Raw genomic sequence first — 20,026 nt, 5'->3', positions numbered from 1 at the left:
GCCTCTCTGTGCTCTCTGTGCCCCGCAGTACGACGAGCTGCCCCACTACGGCGGCATGGAGGGGGTGGGCATCCCCACCACCATGTACGGGGACCCCCACGGCGCCCGCCCCATGCAGCCCGTCCACCACCTCAACCACGGGCCGCCGCTCCACTCGCACCAGTACCCGCACGCCGCCCACGCCAACGCCATGCCCCCCGCCATGGGCGCCTCCGTCAACGACGCCCTCAAGAGAGATAAAGATGCCATCTACGGGTAGGGGCTGCGCGGCCGCGCAACCTGCGCGGGGAGGGCGGGGAGAGGAGGGGGCTGCGCCGGGCTGCCCCTGCGCGGGGTGGGGAAGGGCGGCCCGGGGCGCGCTGCGCGGAGAACGGGCCGCGTCCTCAACGCTCTGCTGCTGCGCTTCGAATTCTTTTAAAAAAGGGGGGAGAGAGGGCTGGGGTCCCCCCTGGCGCGGGGAGCCGCGGGGGCTCCGGAAAATAGGAGCCGGAGCTTGCTGGAGGGGCTGCAAGCATCACCGCGGGGAGGAGGAGGAGGAGGAGGAGGAGGAAAAGAATATTCCCAGGGTACAACCTGCGCCGGGCGGTAAATCTCCGCACGGAGTTTGGGAGCTGGGAGAGTTTGGAGCGCTTTGCCCAACTTTCTGCCTCCTTCCTCTCTCCTTGCGCTATGAAAGAGAAAACGCAAGAGCCGCTTCTTCCAACTCTCTCACTTCTTTTTTTTTTTTTTTTCCCCTTTGAATTTTTAATTTTTTTTTTTTTTTAAAAAAACTTTTTATCCGACAGCATTGAATGCTTCCCAGTGTGGCAACTTGCAAAGCGGTTTCTAGGCCGTCGCGATGGAGAGCGGATGGGTTGCGTTGGGCGGCAGATGCTGTTAGAATGCATCTGCCCGGCTTGAGTTCGAAGGGAAGTTGAAGAGCCTTTTAAAATCGCTCTCCAAACAGTGGGGAGAAGTAGGGGGGGAAAGAAAAAAAAAAAACCAATCACGCCGTTCGGTTTCTTCATCGGTTCATCAGAAATCCGTAGGGTTGGCTAAAACTCGGCGGTGTACGGTATCCCCCCCCCCAAAAAAAAAAACCAAGTATGAAGCCCTGGGGAGGGGAAAAAAAAAAAAAAACCCTCCCTGTTATACATATATATACGTGTGTGTGTGCCCACGCTTCTTTATTTATTTAAATTATTAAACGGCCGAGGGAGCCAGATGCACACGCAGCCTTTCTCCCGGGGAGGCTTTTAAAGCTGGGAGAGCCCAAAAAGCACCTGGTTCCCCCGCGGGCCGGGCTGCGGAGCCCGGGGGGCGGCGGGCGGGAGCCCGGCTGGGCAGCGCCTGCCGCTGAGCTCCGCTTTGCTTTGGCGCTGGCTGTCGGGGGGTGGCTTTGGGGGGCTTTTTTTATTTTTTGATTTGCATGGGGGTTGCTTCTTTTTGGTGGTTTTTTTTTTTTTTTTTCTGGGTGGGTTGTGGGGTTTTTTTTTCCTCCCCTTCGCTCCCAGCAAGTCCTCCAGCCGAAAATGGGAATTAAAAGCATGAAAGGCAGAAGTGTACGTCCAGAAATCTTAATTTCTTATTACTTTTTTTTCCTAAAGACAAGGAAAGTTAATTCAAAATGGCTGCTGGAACCGGCTTGGGTTTTATTCTTAGCTTGTCCTAAGGTTGTATTAACAATATCTGCGGCCAGATAACGCCGAAAGGCCGGGGAGATGCGGGGCTCCCGGCCGGCCGGCTGCGGGAAGGGGCCGGGGCGCTGCGGGAGGCGGCGGGGGGTGCCGGAGCCCCCCTCGGTGGGTGCCCCCCTCCCCACGCACGCTGCTGCGGGACTAACTATTGTTGTGTTTGGGGATTTTTTGGTTTTTTGTTGTTGCGTTATGATATTTTTTTTTTTTCCCCTCTGTGTGTGTGACTATTGTATTTTCTTTCAGACACCCCCTGTTCCCTCTTTTAGCACTGATTTTTGAGAAATGTGAATTAGCTACATGCACGCCCAGGGAGCCCGGGGTAGCGGGAGGCGATGTTTGCTCCTCTGAGTCTTTCAATGAAGACATAGCAGTGTTCGCCAAACAGGTCAGCAAAACCGGGTTGAAACAGTAAAAGGGAAAAAGAGGAAAAAAAAAAAAAATTCGTAACGAGAAAAACAAGTCTCTGTTGAGATAAAGATGCGCGTTTCCCCCTCCCCCCTCTCTTAATGCAAGAGGCAAAAAAAAAAAAAACCCAACCAACCACCCCCACCCCAACCAACCAAAAAAAAAAAATAAAATCGGGCAATCTCGGCATTTACCACCCCCCTAAAGAAATGAATTCATGGGAGCGGTCGGTGCCCAGGCGCGGAGTTTCGCTGCGCGGCTCCCAGGAGCCGGGCCGGGGCTCTGCCCGGGAAGCTCCATAGGTATTTTTCGGTGTATTTGATTCACTTGTTCAAGTGTTTGGCTGATGTACTAAATCCAGCAGTCAGGGCTTTGCACGAAAGGTTGCATAATGGACCCGACAGTGTAATGAAGCAAGAAATAATAACGTCTGCTTTTTCTGCTTCCATATTTCAAGTCTTTTTTATTATTTTTTTTTCCCCCCTTTCCTCCCCTTTCTTATATTTAGATCCGAGCAGAGAAACCCCTCTTTTCCTCTAATCCTGAACTGGATAACTTGGTAAGAGTTAACAACACTTCTTCCTCTCCCCACCCCCACCCCACCACCCTCCCTTCCCTTCCCATTTATTTTTTTTTTTTTTTTACTTCTGTGTCTTCTGGAGAGGTGGTTTGGTGGTGGTAAATTGAAAATTTCTCACGTGGATTATTATTTTTTTAATTATTACGCTGATTTTTATACTTGCAAATAAATACGGTGCGGTAATTGCGTGGAAGTGAAAAAAATCCCATTAGGAGGCACATAAAGCAAGCCCCATCCAAAGGGGAGCTTGCGGGCTTGATGGCGAGCTCGCCTGCCCAAGAGGAGCGTGGATTTATCCACGCTGTAGCCAGCCCCTCCACGCACCTTTTAAGCAGCTCGATGGGAAACGTAGAGGATTGCTGTGGCTGGAGATGCACCGTCCGCTAACTCACGGAAAATGAGGTCTTTTCTCTCTTTCTTTCTTTCCCCCCCCCCCCCCCCCCCTTAAGGATAAACAAATATTTTGCCTCCTCTGTAGGAGTCTTGCTCCTGCTTTCGTAAAGCGAGGAGCCAGCGATGGTGTTTAGAGGGGTTTTTTTTTTTTTTTTAAAGAAATGTTTATGATCCGTATAATTTAGTTGTTTCGTTGCAATAGGGATTTTTTTTTTTCTTGGTTAACTCTAGATCGCTTCTCGTTAAACAGCGCACAAAGCCACCGCTATTAAGTTTTAGTGTTATTGCCATAAATCAAAACAACTTTTTATTTACTACTAGAGAAAAGTCAAGCTACAAAGTGCGGCAGGGGTGGCTGTGGGAAATATCCCCAAATCCAGGAATGAGATAAATACTCGTGTTGTTTGTATCTTTGCAGATGATTCAAGCCATACAAGTATTAAGGTTTCATCTGTTGGAATTAGAGAAGGTAATTTTTGTCTCTCGCTCTCTTTCTTCCTCCTCTGTTTCAGTACTGCTGAAGTTCAGGCTTCTGGTAAATTTGCATAAATGTCTTTCTTTCTGGTAATTAGTGTCAAGACCAATCTTGGCGTCCATTTCTCTTCGCAGTTTAATTACAATTTCAGCCTCTAAAACCGGGCTCTCAAACGCCCAGGCCTTGTGTTCATTGTAATACTTTGCTGGCTTTGTATAAATAGTTGCAGTTCTGTGGTGCCGCAGATGAGACTCGAAATGGTTGGTTCAGCCAAGCCCCTGAAATTGTGATTTTTTTTTTTTTTTTTCCTTTTTAAAAATTATTTTATTCTTTCTTGGTGGTGGTGAGGGACTTGGGTTGCAGTTAGTTGGAATGGGGAAATTTTTTTTTTTTTTTTTTTTTTTTTTTTAAGAGCCATCTGCAGGTCAGGCTCAGGGCACGGATTGTCCTGTAACATTTTGCAGAGACAAAGCAGAGTTGATAGTTGTGTCTGTCTCTTGTTCCTGGGAATATTGTACACCTCCGAGCAGAAGAAAGAGATTGCAGCCTAAATGCAGGGGGTTTTTTACTGGCTATTTTAGAAATCTTAGGAGGGAGAATGCTAATTTCTAAGAAGGCGGTGTCATCCGAGCTCACATTAAATTGGAAGTGCGCTCTGGTTTCCTGAGGATTTTTTACGTGTCATTGATAGCTGGCCTAGAAGAGAATTCCCTTTCTCCTAAAAATAAACATTTTGAGAGGTTTTTAAATAGTTGAAAAGTTTCTCGGGAGCCTCAGCCACTTTATCTAACCGTAACTGGCAGGTTGTTCTCGCTCTACCCAAAATGTGTTAAAATCTGCCCATTAATAGAGGCGGCCCAGGTACGAGTCTATCGGAGCAACTGGGGATTTCAGGGCACGGAGGCCTATAATGTATTTCAGCCCAGTGCATCGGGATTTTTTTTTTTTTTTAATCCTTTTTTCTGTCCTCATACCCCTTTGGAAAGGGTTTATGATGAAATAACTGGATGAAATTAAATAGTTTACCTTAAATGTCACCCATGCAGGTCACCTCTCTAATGGCCACAGCTCCGGGAGCAGATGAATTTAACACGGGTGTTGAATATGTTGTAGCCTGTGAATCATCTTGTCACTGTCAATTTTCTGGGATATCTCTATTTTGCGAGAAAAGAAAGTTATTCCTAATTCTGGATGCGTCTAGAGGTCTCGGGGGGATAATTGCAGTGTGTTTCCCCTATTTAGGACTTTTGATGTCACAGGGGTGAAGGGGGGAGACTGGTTGCACTTGTCAATTGTACTTACGTATTCCTGATTATATTTTCTTCCCCCCCCCTCCCTTTTTTTTTCTTTTTCCTCTTTTTTTTTTTTTCCCCCTTTTTTTTTTTTTTAACCTCTGTCATAATGTAGGTACACGAATTATGTGACAATTTCTGCCACCGGTATATTAGCTGTTTGAAAGGAAAAATGCCTATCGATTTGGTCATAGACGATAGAGAGGGCGGATCAAAATCGGACAGTGAAGACATAACAAGATCAGCAAATCTAACAGATCAGGTATGATCTCGCCAACGCCGCACACGCTGAAATTTGTATGCAGATCGCTCGCTGGGTCACTACGCCTCCTTTTATTATTTGCATATGATTAAGTCCCTTTTAGATAAATTTCCATCGAAATGAAAATTTTTGAATAATGTGGCTATTATTGCTTCATTAAGGCTTGCTCCCAGATTCGACCTGGCGAGATGAGCTTGTAAAAGCATCGCCTGCAAACTCGACCTGTTTCTTGTCGCTTTTAATTTTTGTCTTTATTTTATTTACCCTTTACAATAATAGAAGTGGTATCCGTGAATCGCTGGCTTCTTGGTGGCTTAGGAAAGGAATGGCTGGAGCCGTTTACCAAAATAATAATAAAATCCGAGATAGGTGGTCCGGGGAAGACAGAGAGGGTTTGAAATCTAGCAAATACTGGCTATTTTCTTCCCGTCTCTACGGTTCATTAGTCCGTCTTGTCAGTTTTCCTTGGCCGAATGCTTTTAGACTTCAGTGAACATTGCTTTGTGCACGCCTGCCTGCTGCAAACGCGCCCATTTTATTTTACTTAATAGAAAAAAAAAAAAAGGAGAAAATAAAACGGGACCCAGGTTTTAAATTATTTTCCTTGATCTTTCAAGTTTTCAACCCCTTTCTTAAAAAAATCAACCAAACAAAAAAACCCAACCCAAACCCCAAAACCAAGCCAGCAAAGCCTTGCGTGGCTTTGACGGTGTCCAGGTTTTGTCTGGGATGGTTCAAGCCTTAATGCCGGCTGCAGCCGATGTGGGAAACAGGGATGACTTGGGAAAGCTGGCTTTCCCCTCTCCCCTCCCCTCCTCCCGTGTCTCTCCCCTCCGCTGGGCTCAGGCTGGGATTCTTGCCTTTTAATGGGAGCTTTTGGGGCTAATTCAGGAGGTGCCCAGAGCTAAACTAAGCTCCTAGGTGATGGAAGTGGCTGAGATTTGGCTTTTTTTTCGAGTTGGGTAAAACTGCGGGGTTTTCCCGGTCGGCTTGCTTTCTCTCAACAGAGGGGTAGCAGCGCTTTGGCTGCGAGAGAGGGGACCCTGGACAAAAAAAAAAAAAAAAAAAAATCCCCGACTAAAACCCCCAAGTTTTCTTCTTTATGATCAGCTTCGTAAATACAGTCTTAGGAGCAATCAGCTCCCGACTCTGGAGGTTTCCTTTTGTTCAAGCAAGGCGCAGTCAAGCAGACAAGAGTTTCCTCAGCCGCTGTGCCATTATCACCAGCACTGTCAGCCAGGAGTTATTTTATAGATTACCGACATAAAGGTGCGTTGCATTGCAGCGTGGGCAGTATCTGAAATATTTTCTCCTATCTGCCAAAGGCTATCGGGCTGCTGGTAGTGCCGTGACAGGGGGAGGCAGGCTTGAAGGAAGGCATGAACTTTTGTAAAAGGGGTTTATGTGCACATATGTGGTGGGTTGGGTGGGGTTGGTTGGTTTTGGTGGGTTTTTGGTTTTTTTTTTTTTCTTTTTTCCCCTCCCCAATTTTGCTGCGAAGGGGAAAAGCTTTGCGGGGCGGGCGGAGGGCGGTGCGGCAGGGAGGTGCCCGGCGGGCCGGGCCCGGGGAGGATGCTCCGGGGGGCCGGGGAGGATGCTCCGGGGGCCCGGGGAGGATGCTCCGGGGGAGCGGCGGCCCCGCACAACGCCTTTAGGCGAGGGGAGCCCTACAGCGAGGGTCGAGCTGAGGGAAGCTCGGCTCGCTGCTGTTGAATAAAAATTGTAATCCAACAAGTCTAACTAGAAAATGGGTTTCTAAAAGCTCTGGAGTGCTGGGTACATAAAGCTATTTGAGCAAATTACAAGAATCGCTCAGGGGCACGAATGAAATCAACACTTTAATTGCCTCCAAAATGAAGATTTATACCCCATTTTCCCAACGAATCATTATTTTATTAAAGTGAAAGCTAAAGAAATGAAGCTATAGTTTGGGGGTTGGTGGGGGGCGGGGGGGGTGTCGTGTGTGCCCCCCCTCCCCCCCCTTTTCGCCAGGAGCGCGGACATTGCGCGCCCGGCGCCGGCCCCTCTCCCGCTGCGCGGGGCTCGGCCCCGGCACCTCGGCGGGGCCCGGTGGCCTCCCCGGGGTGCCCCGCCGGCCTGCCCGGGGTGCCCCGGCTCCTCGCCGGGCAGGGGGGGCGGCCAGCAGCCCCGCCGCCCCTACCCCTCCGCGGAGCTGCGCGGGGAGCGGGGCTTTGCTTTTTCCCCATCGGAGGGAAAAGGCGCAAAAAGGCGCTGCTTTGGGGTTTTATTTTTGGTTTCCCCACCGCTCTCCCGGCCGACGAGGCGGCGGATAAAACCCGCGGAGGTTGCGCGGAGGCGGGGGGGGACGCGGGACGGGGTTACCGGGGGATGCGCGCCCGCCCGCCGCCCCGGTAGACTCCGGTGCCCAGCGCGGCCCCGGCGAGGCCGGCGGTGTCTGGGCCCTGATGAGTAAATCATAAGGTGCTGAGTGCTTGTCGCTGGGGCGGCTAATTAGGATGTCCCTCCGCGGTGCGCGTTTATGGCTGCGCGGCCCTGGGCAGCGCGGGTGCGCAGGGCCGGGCGGCGGGGAGCGGGGCCGGGCTGTCCGTCCGTCCGTCCGTCCCTCGGCCGGGCTGTCTGTCCGTCCGTCCCTCGGCCGGGCTGTCCGTCCGTCCGTCCCTCGGCCGGGCTGTCTGTCTGTCTGTCCCTCGGCTGGGCTGTCCGTCCGTCCGTCCCTCGGCCGGGCTGTGCGTGCGTCCATCCATCCCTCGGCCGGCTCGCGGTTGTGCTGTTGAGAGTAGCAAAAGAGTAAGTATGTAAAAAGCTTTTATTACGGATTTAATCACATTTTCTTATATTGTGGTAGTAAAGGTTACAGTTAACAGTTGTGTAGTTTTTTGGTTTTGGGGTTTTTTTTTAAATTTATTGGTTTCCCCTTATTTATTCTTTCCTTCTAGGCCCCTCAGTGCCAGTGCCTTCAAGTCCCCCCGGTTAATGGAAAGCAACGACACTAATGCTACATTTTGCAAAGTAAAGCCCCATAACGCTAACCATTGTTCAGTGATTTAACTAGCTCAGTGGCAATAGGTCACTAAAATAGCATCCTTCTCCCACGGGCACGACCCCGCTGCCTGCCAGGGTGGGACCTGCAGAGTTCTTGTTTACCATTGCAGCTCCAGAAGTACAAGGCAGGAGTTTGGGATTTTTTGCTGGGGATAATTGAACTCGAGAGCGACCAGGCCCCGGGACTTTAAAAAGCCTAGCTGAAGGATTGCGCCCATCCTCAAAGTTTCAAAATAAACCTTTTTTAATCATTAGCTTTTCAAACATTTGCATGTTTAAATTTTCAAATGTTTGTCAGGGCCCGGAAAGATTTAAAACACAGCTGTTGCGTGATGCGGTTGGGAAAACTCCCTCCAATTAAAAAAAAAAAACAAAACCAAACCCCAAAGACTGTCTGTAGTCAGATAGCAGAAATTCAGTTTCTTAGGTAATCCTAAACTATTACCGTGGGGCTGTTTTCTTGAAGCCACGTCACCTGGGCACCCAGGTGCTCTCGTGCGAACTGTGAAATTCCCGTGCAAGAGCGTGACTATGGAAAGCCTTTAGAAAGCCCTTTAAGGAAAACATGGTATAAAGTAGCCACCACGTTTAAATGAAGTGCGTTAGCAGGCTAAGATAGGTTTTTATTAGAGACAAACCAGTATTTTGTTACGTAAAATAAACTTGTTGAGCAAATCCACAGTAGTATTACTTGACAAAAATTATAATTTAATAATGCACAAGCCAGTTACGTGCGCGGAAACTTTTAAAGACAAATCGGCAAAGAGCCAAATTCCTATAGGGACTAGGAGGGAAATGATCAAAAAATGAACATGAAATAAGACTTCCTGTAAGAAGGTCCATAATTCAACATTATTTGACTCCACTGTCAGGGAAATTGTTGAAGGATAGTAAACTGATACTAGAGTCTCAGTCATTTTTGTTACAGTCTTAAATGTTTGCAACTGTGGCGTTTTAGATGGCCCTTCTTGGCTGATAGTATATCATATATATATATGTATATAATAAAGCAACACTTCTATTTATGTTGCAATAGATTTTTTTTAATGCGCGCAGTTGCAGAGTTTCTCTAAACACAATGCGGATAGACAGCAGCTTTTTTTAAAATGGAAAAATTGCTTAAAATGTAGTCTTTACGAAGAAAGAATCGTAAACTGGAATGCGATATATGGCATATGTGAAGGTGGATGGGTTGTTTAGAGCATCGACCAGTTATGCCTAGACTAACTTTCCCAAATACTTCAAATATATTAGCTATACCTTGCGGCCAATACAAAAATAATGCCTCAGCGGGGATAAAAATTACTGAGAAATACTTCATATTTTACTTGGGGACTTCTTCGCAGATATTTGCGAACCGTGGATGGTTTTAAGTGTATTAAGAGTATTGCTGCCTTCAGTATTTGTACCCCCGTATTGGAGGAACAGGCATCAACATAATAGATGCAGTGCAGAGAGTGCAAGGTAGAACTCATTTCTGCATAATAAAAAAGTTACAGCCAAGTAGGGCTCTGAGGAGGACCAATAAAATAACGTTTAAAAGACTTGAAATCTAATTTGCTTCTTCTGACTTTATGCCAGCTTGAGCCAGTGACTCCTTTTTGGTTTTTTTTGGGGTAATTTTGTTTTGCTGTGATATTTAGGAGCTGTTACCGTGCCCGAGTTTGGCAGAATATTTAATAGAAAGATAGAACACGTTAATTTGTATTCTGGACCTGTTATCATCTGAAACACCATGGCTGAAATTGTATTAGCAAAATAAGGTTTGCTTTGCTCTCCGTTTCTTTAAGCAAGTAAATGTATTGTTAAGTAGAAGTGCGATTGAGTATATTTTCTTTAATTTATGATTTGATTTCAATTCAAGAATCTCTGTTGGTTTTTGGAGTTTTTAGAAAATCGTTCAAGAGCCCAAACGTAGCTGTTCTTACAGCTGGGTGTAATATTCGCCGCCTTCCTTAAGTTGCATGCTCAGGCCTGACCGCCACGTAAAGTTTTTCAAACTGAAGTTACCTTTTGTTGCAAAGGATAATTTAATTTCCTAATTTTTTGCATCCTTTTCAATATCAAGCCAGACAGAGCTGAGTTTAAACCCCAGGTAACCCTGGAAGTCGTCCTCAACATTTGCGAGCGTATCCCGAGGCATTCCGGCAAGCGGGAGCTCACGGCGTCTTTGCGTTAGGGACCACGGCTTGTTATTTCGCGGCAGCTTGGAGGTTTGCGAGGAAGTTGTGAAAAAATGAGTTTTACCTTAAATTTAACCTTTGCGGCTGAGGGTTTGAGTCTTCCCTGGCTTTTCGTCCGCAGGTAGCAATAAAGGTAAGGGGCTCTGCATGTGGAAGGGTTACTGCAGCCCGGAGTGGGCAATGTTAGCACTTCAAAAAAAAAAAACAACCCAGATTATATCGCACTCAATCAAGATTAATAAGCGTAGGTCGTGCTGATAAATACTGCTTGAAAAAGCAGCGAATATCCAACACAGCTTCTTTAAATTAGGGAATCTGTTGTTGTTGTTGTTTTGCATTTCGGCGTTTGGGGATTTTTTTGGTCACATGAGCGTGCAGTTAGGAGATGACTTGTGTAATCTAAACAAATTTAAGAAAAGGAGGAGGAGGGTTGTTTCTGGTCGTGAAAATTTTTGAAGGTTTCTGGAATTGTTTCCTGGTGGGGGTTGTGTGGGAGAAGGAGAGACCGGGGTGCACTGCGGTGTCACCTCGTGTCCTCGCCGTGTTACCTCCCTCTCTTGATGCTCGGTTGCTCGGAGCAGGCTTTGACTCGCGCAGCGATTTTTGCAATTAGTGTTTATATTTGGGTTTTTTTCCTGCAGTCGCAGCAATATTTGCAGAGGGGAACTCTAACAGAGCGCACATTTTGCGTTTTGCCTTGTTTGAGTGTACTTCTGTCCCTGATTAACGGCCCTGCGTCTCACCCACTGCTGATATTCTGTAACGTGACTTACAGGCAACTGGCTGGCTGTTGGTTCAGCTCTTCTTTGGTGTGCTTAGCGTGATTGCCTTTTCCCTTTTACTACCTTCAAAAGGAAAAAAAAAAAAAAAGAGATGTAACCCAGCCTCAGAGCGCAGGTGAGAGCAGAATCCCTGCAGTCCGGTGTCCTCGGGACTCCTCTTCTTAATTTAGGTGAGATCCCTGGAAAGCTTCAGCCCCTCTGCGGCGGTGGCAGGGGTCTGGCCTCTGTTAGCAAGGGGGTTGCTGGCGCAGGGGATCCCCATCGCCTCCGCAGGCTCAACACGTCGAGCTGCTTCGCTGGTTGTTGCCGTCGCGGCTTCATTTATTTTTTTTGGACGTATATATTCAAGAGGTGAAGAGCAGTGCGGAGATTTCAGGCTTACGTGGGTCGTTGTGCATACCAAAGGTGATAGCGCAGGTGGTGAGTGGTTTCTGGGGTTTATTGGCTTTTGGAAAAGGGGGTTTGAGATTCATCGGTAGATGTCTGGGCAAATGTTGAAAATTTAAATGTTGGCAAGGTGAATTTAAAAAAAATCTTGAGTTTGTCCTGAAAGCAAAGGGCCTGTTTGCAATTTAAAAAAAAAAAAAAAAAAGAGATTTAAAAGTTGTAATACAGGGGCTGCCATTTCCTTGCTAACTTGCGGGGCATGGGGAATGTAGGATGGAAAAAAATGGATTTGTGCTCAAATTTGGCTGTTCTTACTTTTGCCTGTGGTGGGACAGGCTGCCGAAAGTCATGATGGCTTCTTGTTTTGCAAGTGTCTTCAAATCCAGGCCAGGCGCCCCATTGAAGAAATGTTTTTTTGGTTTTTTTTTTCCCCGTCAGAGGTTATATGTTAGTCATCCATGAGTTTTGGGGATCAATAAAGGGATAACTGTGAAAGCCAATGGCCCATAACGCGCGGGGAGCGAGATGGGTTGATCTAATGGTTCCTGCCTGGCCTCAAAACTCGATGAATCTCTGGGTTTGTCCACACAAGGACACTCAGGAGAGGTAAGACAAATTGATTGGGTGTAAAATTAAAGTGCATTAGTTAAAGTGCATTGCACTATTGTGTGGATGCTCTCATTCAGAAGTAAAGTGGCCTTAGTTCACTTTAGCCTAATCCCCTTTGGAGTAGGCCACTTTTCTTTTGAATGAGAACATCCACATTAACTTTTCGTTAATTCGTCTTTCCCGAGCGTCCTGGCGGCCTCGTGCCCGCCGCTCTGGAGAGGTTCGGCCAGCCAGGCGCGGGCTCCCCGTGAGCTTTCGGTAAGCTTTTCATTAGGCATATTCATCTCCGCAGCGGCACTTAAACGCTGGCGTTCGTCGTCGCCCCGTCCGGGGCTGCAGGGAGCAGGCGGGCTCCGCACCCTCCTCTCGTTCTGCTCCTGCAGCTCAAGAGCGATACTGCTTTGAACGCTGCCTAGGAAAAAAAATCGGAAAGCTTTACGGTGCTAGGGATTTGGGACTGGATTCAGCCGAGGTGGCACGGACAAGGGCTCAGCCGGGCTATGAGGCAGGGGCAGAGCTGCCTGCACGCCGTCCGGGGAGGGCTGTGGTTTGGGGGTCGCATTTCCCACGTGAATATGGCATTAGGCTCCCCCTGGTATCAGTCCTCCTCCCAGTAACCTGAGCGTTTTATTTTGCAATGGTGGTTTGCTGTCCTGACGCGCTCCCTGGGTAGGTAGTTTCTTCCACATCCACTGATAAAACCAAGGACTGAAAATTTAACTTGTAGGAGAACTAATTTACCCGGCAAAAAAAATAGCGGTAAGATAGTTTTGGAAGCTGTTTTATATTCTTGCTTGGAGTTCACTGAGCTTGAGTTTTTGTTAGAGGTATTTTCGGGTGTCTTCTAGAGCTTATAAGTAACCTATTTATTTACTTTTTACTGGCTAAGCCGTGTGTGCAAATGCTGTGCCGTGTCACACTCCTGCCGTTGCCCGTTCCATTCATAATAAAATTTACAAGGCTTCCTGCATTAGTAAGCAATTTGCTATTGGAGCCTTTCCTAGAAATACAGAATTCTATTTCACCAAAGTATTGTCTTTCCTCTTCAATCAGGGCCGAGGTGAGCTATTTTCTCAAGGACTCTCCAGGCATCTATATGATATTCCCACTTGTGCAGATGATCTCCAAAACTGCATTACTTACTCCTCCGTCCTGAAGGGCCATTGCAGTAAATTAAAATTCTCTTATTAGCGTCACCAGGCTTTGAATTTGGCCAGCTAATTTTATTTGCAGTTTGGCTTTTGCTTTTTCTTTTTCTTTTTTTTTTTTTTTTTAGTGTAAAGCAAATATGCATCCAGACCCTCTTTGCTGAAATAAACAGGCCAACAATAAGAGGGGTAATTCTTCATTTGCGTAAAAGAACTGCCTGTTTTAACTTCAGAAATACTGACCAAGAGTAAAGCAACAGCTGATGCCATCACAGGCAGTGTACTGTATTCAAACAGCTGTACAAAATGAAAAGCTGCGGTATTAATCCTGCCATTCACAGTTTATTTAAGTTTTTCAAGCTTCTCTCATATGGGCATGGCATCAATGCCTAATTATGCCTCCATTAGGGTTACTAGGTCCTTAATACAGAAAATTATTGTATTTAAAATTCGGAAAGCTGCATTGATGTAGTCTAAGATTCTTGCAGCTGGCATATGTCCAGGGAATGCAAACTTCACGTTGTAATTTTCATTCATTTGGTCTTTAGGTTTTGGTCCGGTTTTGTTGTTTCGGAGAAGGTCAGATCATGGAATACATCATCACTGGTGTTTTTAACGCTGGCTTTAAATAGCTCCATTTAAGGCTGCGTAGCTCTCGGGAAGAGAGGGGAAGAGCAGATTTAAAATTCCGTGGCTTTGTCTGTCCCGTTTGCGGGGGTGCAGGGCTACGGCCGTCAGTGCGAATAGAAATGGGAGAAACAACGTCTGAAGCCTGGCACACAAGTAGTTTTGTCCCATTGGTGTTTTACCCTGCACTGAACCAGGGCAAGCGCTGTCACCGTAAGCTGTGGTTTATCCGTGGACGTGGAAGTCTTGACCCCTCGCTTGGCTGTCCATGGGCTACCCATCGCGTTGGGCTGGGGTGTGCGGAGATGTCCCTGGTCTCAGGTGGGACATCACCTGCTTGACGATGCCCGGCGGCAATCTGAGGCGCATACTCTCGCACGCACGGTGACTGCTTGCCGAGACTTGGATTAGTCCGTCAAGCTAAGTATGAACCGTGGCCAGCCCCTTGCTAGAAGCCCTCCCGGGAGGACACAAATGCTGTAGCCTCAGTAGGTGGCACTTTGGTTTTAGGCTTGAGCCAGTGCCAAGGACCTCGCTGCTCCTCGGGGTGCAGGCACAGGGATGCGCCGTGTCACGGGGGCCTTGGCCCCCGAGCTCCTCGACTCACCCGTGCACCACGGAGGTACCTTGCTTAGGTAGGGTTGGCCAGATTTTTTGATGAGGGGAGTGTCCTTGTGGCTTGTAATTTATAAAATTTCTCTTGCGTACTGTTGTGCAGTGTTATGGGGGAGTAGTTCTGCTGTGTCCCGGGCACGGCTGTGTTTGATGGGTACAGCCATGTCACTGCGAGGTCGTTTGAAGTCACAACTGTGCGCTCTCCTTGCTTGTGTTCATGCATGCTTTTTGGGCGGCACTTGACACAAAACAGGGGCTCTGCGGCTGAGTGACGCCACTGGGCATCACCGCGGCAGGAGGATGATGGTGGCAGGGAGAAAAGCCTTTGAAGCACATGGGCGAGTCGGCAGCAGGCAGCTTCCCGGCGCTGCCCGCTCTTTGCAGGGATGCTCGGGATGAGGTGCCCAGTGTTTGCGTGGATGCTCAGGAAGAGACACCCGGAGCACGCTGCCCATGCACATCGGAGGCAGCGTGGCCGCCGTGCTTGAGCCGTTCCCTCCTTTGCTCCTCTCTGCCCGGTGGATTTTGCAGCTGTGTTACCCCAGGAGGCTCCTGGCCCTCCTCCCTGCTGCACAAACCAGTTTTACTAGCGTGGCTTCCACCTACTAGGGGAGCATCGTTGTGCTTTTCCCATGTCCGTGAGGCCCGTGGCAGTACTTTGTGGCATGGCTTTGTAGAAAAAGTATGGTTCATACGAACGCATCTTGCTACATTCGTATAACCCCTCTGAGGGATCTCTTTTTTTTATTACTGTTTCTCCTTAAAGCCAGAGCGAGGGTATGCAAGTGACAAGTATGTGCAGGGAGGATTAATTTTGTTCTTAAAGGCACGTGTGTGCGTCGAACCGGGGCTTGGTCCGCAGTGAGAAGCGTTTGAGAGATCCTTTGGGTGAGAAGCGATACAGCGATGCTGGAAGGGCAGGGGTGGGGAATGCTCTTCCCAGGTCTGTTGCTGAGGTTTTGGGGTGAGACGATTAGTTGCTCATGAGCTGAGATTTTCTACTTCTCCCTTGTCATCAGGTAGGGTTGATGCCTTAATTTATATATCGTATAGTGATAGCAAGGTATAGGAGATATATAAGAATAAGAAGTGATACGTTAAAGTAATTAATTATTTCACTCTGTTGATAGTTTAAAGAAAATAGTGTAAAGAAAGCAAAACATTTCTGTTTGGTGTCACGGGAAAGCACTATGCTGACTCGAAAGGCTGACGGTGAAAGTTGCTTTTGGTGGCTTTGTGCTTTGTTTTTGGCCCCTTCTGCTATCTTCCACATAATTACCACTTTTAAAGTGTATTTAAAGGAGGGAGGGGATACACTTAAATACTGGATGGAGTAAGTAGCAGTGCTGCCAGTAACTTCCGCAGAAGCAGCAGAGCCGTGGGGCTGACTGGAAACATTTGCAGGGTGGCAGATGGTGTGCCCGTCCCGAGGTCTGTCTGTCCCAAGGTGCAGGTCCACGTGGGGCCATGCCGTGAGCCCTGCGCTGCTACGAGCCCCGCTGGGTACTCCAAAACCTCCCCGGGAGGCACAGCGAGGCCACAGGGACCTCTCAGCCCAACTTTTTCGGGTGACTCTGGCAGCCAGACGTGCTTCCAAGCCATCCCTCAATGAGCGGGTGGAGGCGTTGGGGAGCCACGGCCGCCTCAGCCTGGCGAACCACCCCTGGAGCTCGCCGTGCTCCGGCTCCCGCGGCCCAGGCTCGCTGTGTTTTGTGGCCACCAGCTCGCTGGCGTGTGGCTCGTAGAGCCAGGCCGCTTGGCCGCTTCTGCCTCGCTGCAGATTCGGCTTGTTGTGAAATGGTAGAAAGTGGAGGAGCTGATCTGTGGAAGGGTTTGGCCATGAGCGTTGGAAAATGTGAATCACGGGGATTCCAGTTTTAAGCCTTCTGGAGATAACGGGCAGCACATACCAGAGTGCGTGACTTGCAGAGAGCCTTAAAAAACAAGGCGGCGCCCTCGAGATTAAGCAAACGCTTTATAATCAGGAACACATTTTATACCCCGCGCAGCCTTTGCAGGTATCGCATCCATTCAGACGGAAAGGTGTAGCTGGAGCGAAGCTAATTATACCGCAATTTAATTTTAGTGTTGAACAACACTGCAAGGCGAGCAGGCTCTTGAATCCTGCTAACAATGCGCCGTAATCAAAATACGCTGACTCCGAATGGCGTCTGTTGTCAGTTAGCTAAAAAGACCATTTGATAGTTGTGACATACGCTCGGCGTTTTTGCTTGCGATGGAGCTGAAATGAAGTATGGCTGTTGCAGAGCGAGGGCTGTGCTTGTGCCTTCCCTCCCCAAGAAGGCCCGGTTGGGCCGCTAGGACGCTGAAAGTCGGAGCCTGCATTTAAGCGCATGTACAAAAATTTGCAGCGGATGCCCCGACAGGTTCATTTTGTCTTCCCAAAAGATACTACCCCCAAAAATCTGAAAGGGGAACGCTTAGAGATGTGTTTTTTCTGTAAGTAAACCCTTGCTGCTTGCCTGAGCCCAGATGTTCAGGGCGAAGTGCAGATGTCTCCAAAACACCGACTTCTGCCGAGGCTGCCTGCTGGGCCCCTGGTAGGGTGGGACGGAGAGGGATGGGAGAGGTTGAGGACTCCCTCTCACCCCAAATCTGCCCAGGCAGGTCGGGTTTGGGACCTCAGCCAGCCATCTGAGGGCCCGCGCCGCCTCAGTCGGACCTGGGCATCTGGCAGATCCCCTTCTAAATTACTTTTAACGTGTAAACGCAATAAAAGGAAAGGACGGTGCTCATTTTCTGGCTAAGTGGCGAGGCATTTTTCCTGTTTACACCTTTGGAGGATTCATTACATGAAATATTGAACAGGAAACTCTTATTTGTCTCTGAAGGCCTTTTTCCTGGTCTAGAAAGACATGGAAAATACTCCAGTCCTATTAAATTCAGTAGGAGCCAAGGAGGACTAACACACCTCAAGGCCTTGCGCACCGGCCTTCAGGAGGTAGCGGTGTCATTTGGGGCCGACTTTGTGTGTGTTTCTGCATGATATTAGACTTTAAAAAACTCTGCGTGGAGCAGTGATTTTATCTACCCTGACTGCGAAGCTGCGTTTCCTTGTGTCGAGGAAGGGACGGGGATTAATGCTATCTAGCGATACGGCTCTTATCAAAGGGAGGAGACGGGTTTACAATGCGGGATTGCTCTAAATAGAAAGTACTAGTCAATGTTTGTTGTGAGGGACACAACAACCCTGCATCACCATCAGCTGGCTTGCTTAACCTGGCTGGGCAGGTGGTGTTTCCTGTTGAGCTGAGATTAAAAAAAAATGAGGAACGGAGGGCACACTGTGATTGAGACCATTGCTGCTCAGGCTTCATGGGTGTCCATCACAGCTACCACGTGCAGCAACCAGCAACGCAAGAAGCAAACTCTGAGGTCTAAACCTGCTGCTGCCCGAAAGAAGGTTGCTTTCCTTGTTGCCAGAGGTGGTTTTGGGTGGCTCCAGAGTCCTCTCTCAGACAGAAAAGTCCATCTCCCCATCCTATCCCTCACAGAGGGACTTTGGAGATGGTTCCCCAAGCACAGCACGTTTGATTTCAGCATGTGCAGAAGGTGGTGGGACTGCACTTCCAGCAGAACACAGCCCAGGCCGGGGGGTCTCTGCCTAGTTGTGAACACACGCCACCGTGTGCACGCAAAGGTGTTTTTTTTTTTTAAAGTCTTGCCCCTGCAGAACTGATGGGGCTGTGGTGCCTCCTGGAAAAGAAGAGCGGTGCTTTTTCCCCTTCCTTTTCGTCTTTATGTCCCACCCAGTCTGATGATCTCCATTTCATTCTCCTTTATTTTTTGTGGTTTATGCTTGCTGCTTCTAATTATTCTTTTTCCTTTGGAAAGCACTATGACCCTGTTCTTTAGCACTCGTGTTTTCTTTTCCATTCAGCCTGTTTAGGACTTTTAGGCCCTTTCCTGCCATACTGCTTCTCCGTACTCTGAGGGTACGGGGTGGATCGGAAAGCTCTGCTGTGTTAGAGATACCTACCTGGGTACACAGCTGGTGTTACGCTGCGTGAAGATGTTAGCTCCTTCTCTGAACCTGGGTAGGTTCAGCAATGAATCGTGGTAGCAGGGCTAATGGAGAGAGCTGGCGTCGTTTGGTGGATGTTGGTTTGATGATCTTTGCGATGTGCAATGTTAGTTGTGACCCTGGTCCCTTCAGGTGAAATCCTGGCCTTGTGTTCCTTGGCAAAAGTCCTGGTTTTTTCCAGTTTTCCATCCTCTATGGTATTTGCATTGAGACCCACTCTCATTTCCTTTTATTTATTTGTCTCAGAAACTGTCCTATGTTGCATGCACAAAGACAGCGTATATCTTATTTTTCCTCTGCAGCTGCGAAGAGTCAAAGAGCCTTACCCTCATTTGAAATAAGGGGAAACTAAAGATAGAAAGCTTACGACTTTTCTGGGGCTAGGAAGGGAATCCAGGTCAGAGCCGAGACTTCCATGCAGAATTTCTTAGTTCGACGGGCCCTGCCATCTCCAACGCTGCAAAGGTTTCCATCTGTGCAAGAGTCGCCCTCGCTGTGCTACTTAATTGCAGGCGGAGTTACTGCCTGTCTGTCGTTTCCACGACCTTATTTCTGTAGACTTGGAGCACCTCTTTTCCCTCTGAACCTGATGTTTGTGCCTTTGTTGTTGCTCTGTTAAAAATAACTCAACCTCTGAATGAAAGTCACACGAAACAGATTACGGAAGAGTTATTGGCAGCAAAAAGCATCGGTTTTGCAGCATTTTGAGGTTTCTGCACTTACCATTTATTCTAACCCCCTTGGTTTTGGTTGTATTGCGCGTGATGTCCCCACGTGGCTTTGGCAGGCTGGGAGGTGGGATTGCTGGCTGCCGGCTGGCAGCCTTGGTTAGCCCCATAGCAAAGCCGTGAGTGGGTCCTCTCAGAAAATCAGGGTAGTCATGACTGTGGATTTCATGGTCCCCAAAAGTCTGCACTTGACAGAGATTGGAATAAACAATGTATGCCTGTGGAATCTAGGAAATAACACGGCATTATATTTTTAACGTTATCAAAGTATATTTTTAGTCCTGCTTACCATTTTGTATTTTTCAAGGTTTTCTTCCCAATTAAGAGAATTAAAAAACTTTCTTTTAAGCTGGATGGGGACCAGGCTACCTGGGGATTATTACTAGCCATGCCCTCCAGAAATGAAGTGGGATAAGGCTTGTGGGCTGCAAAGACCGTGTCCGTCTCTCATGTAGCTCTAGCTTCAGCATTGGTACTATGGATTATACACTTAAGGTATTGAGCAGCTGTATTGAATGTTTTGCCCAAGTGAGGTTGGGGACATCCGTATAGCCAACAACCAGAGGGATAAGCTATGCAAAAAGTGAACCCTTGCTAAAAAGATGGGTTAAGTTCGTATGAGATGGATGTGATGACTTTATGATGACTTTATGAAGCAGCTCCCTTTTCGCTTCAAGTTCGTGCCTGTAGTGAGCACAAGTATTTCCTAACATGGTGGGTCACTATCCTCAAGAGGACTGGGGGAAGGTTTTTAAAAGGGAGGAGTTAAGAAAAACCTGAAGAACATTTCAAACA

At 48.0% G+C, this 20,026-nt stretch overlaps 1 protein-coding gene across 2 annotated transcripts in view; it reads left to right on the top strand.

Moving 5' to 3' along the window:
• Positions 1-20,026, top strand: part of MEIS1 (Meis homeobox 1) — a 110,049-nt gene that overhangs the window by 1,776 nt on the left and 88,247 nt on the right. For both annotated transcript variants that reach the window (XM_075708477.1, XM_075708478.1), the window contains exons 2-6: positions 29-255; positions 1,920-2,061; positions 2,590-2,640; positions 3,473-3,523; positions 4,937-5,083. In XM_075708477.1, coding sequence (XP_075564592.1) covers positions 29-255; positions 1,920-2,061; positions 2,590-2,640; positions 3,473-3,523; positions 4,937-5,083 — 618 coding nt within the window. The remainder of the gene's footprint in view (positions 1-28; positions 256-1,919; positions 2,062-2,589; positions 2,641-3,472; positions 3,524-4,936; positions 5,084-20,026) is intronic.

The sequence above is a fragment of the Pelecanus crispus genome, chromosome 3 (assembly GCF_030463565.1).
Source record: "Pelecanus crispus isolate bPelCri1 chromosome 3, bPelCri1.pri, whole genome shotgun sequence".
Classification (NCBI taxonomy): Eukaryota; Metazoa; Chordata; class Aves; order Pelecaniformes; family Pelecanidae; genus Pelecanus; species Pelecanus crispus.
This window is presented reverse-complemented; position numbering and strand designations above follow the sequence as displayed.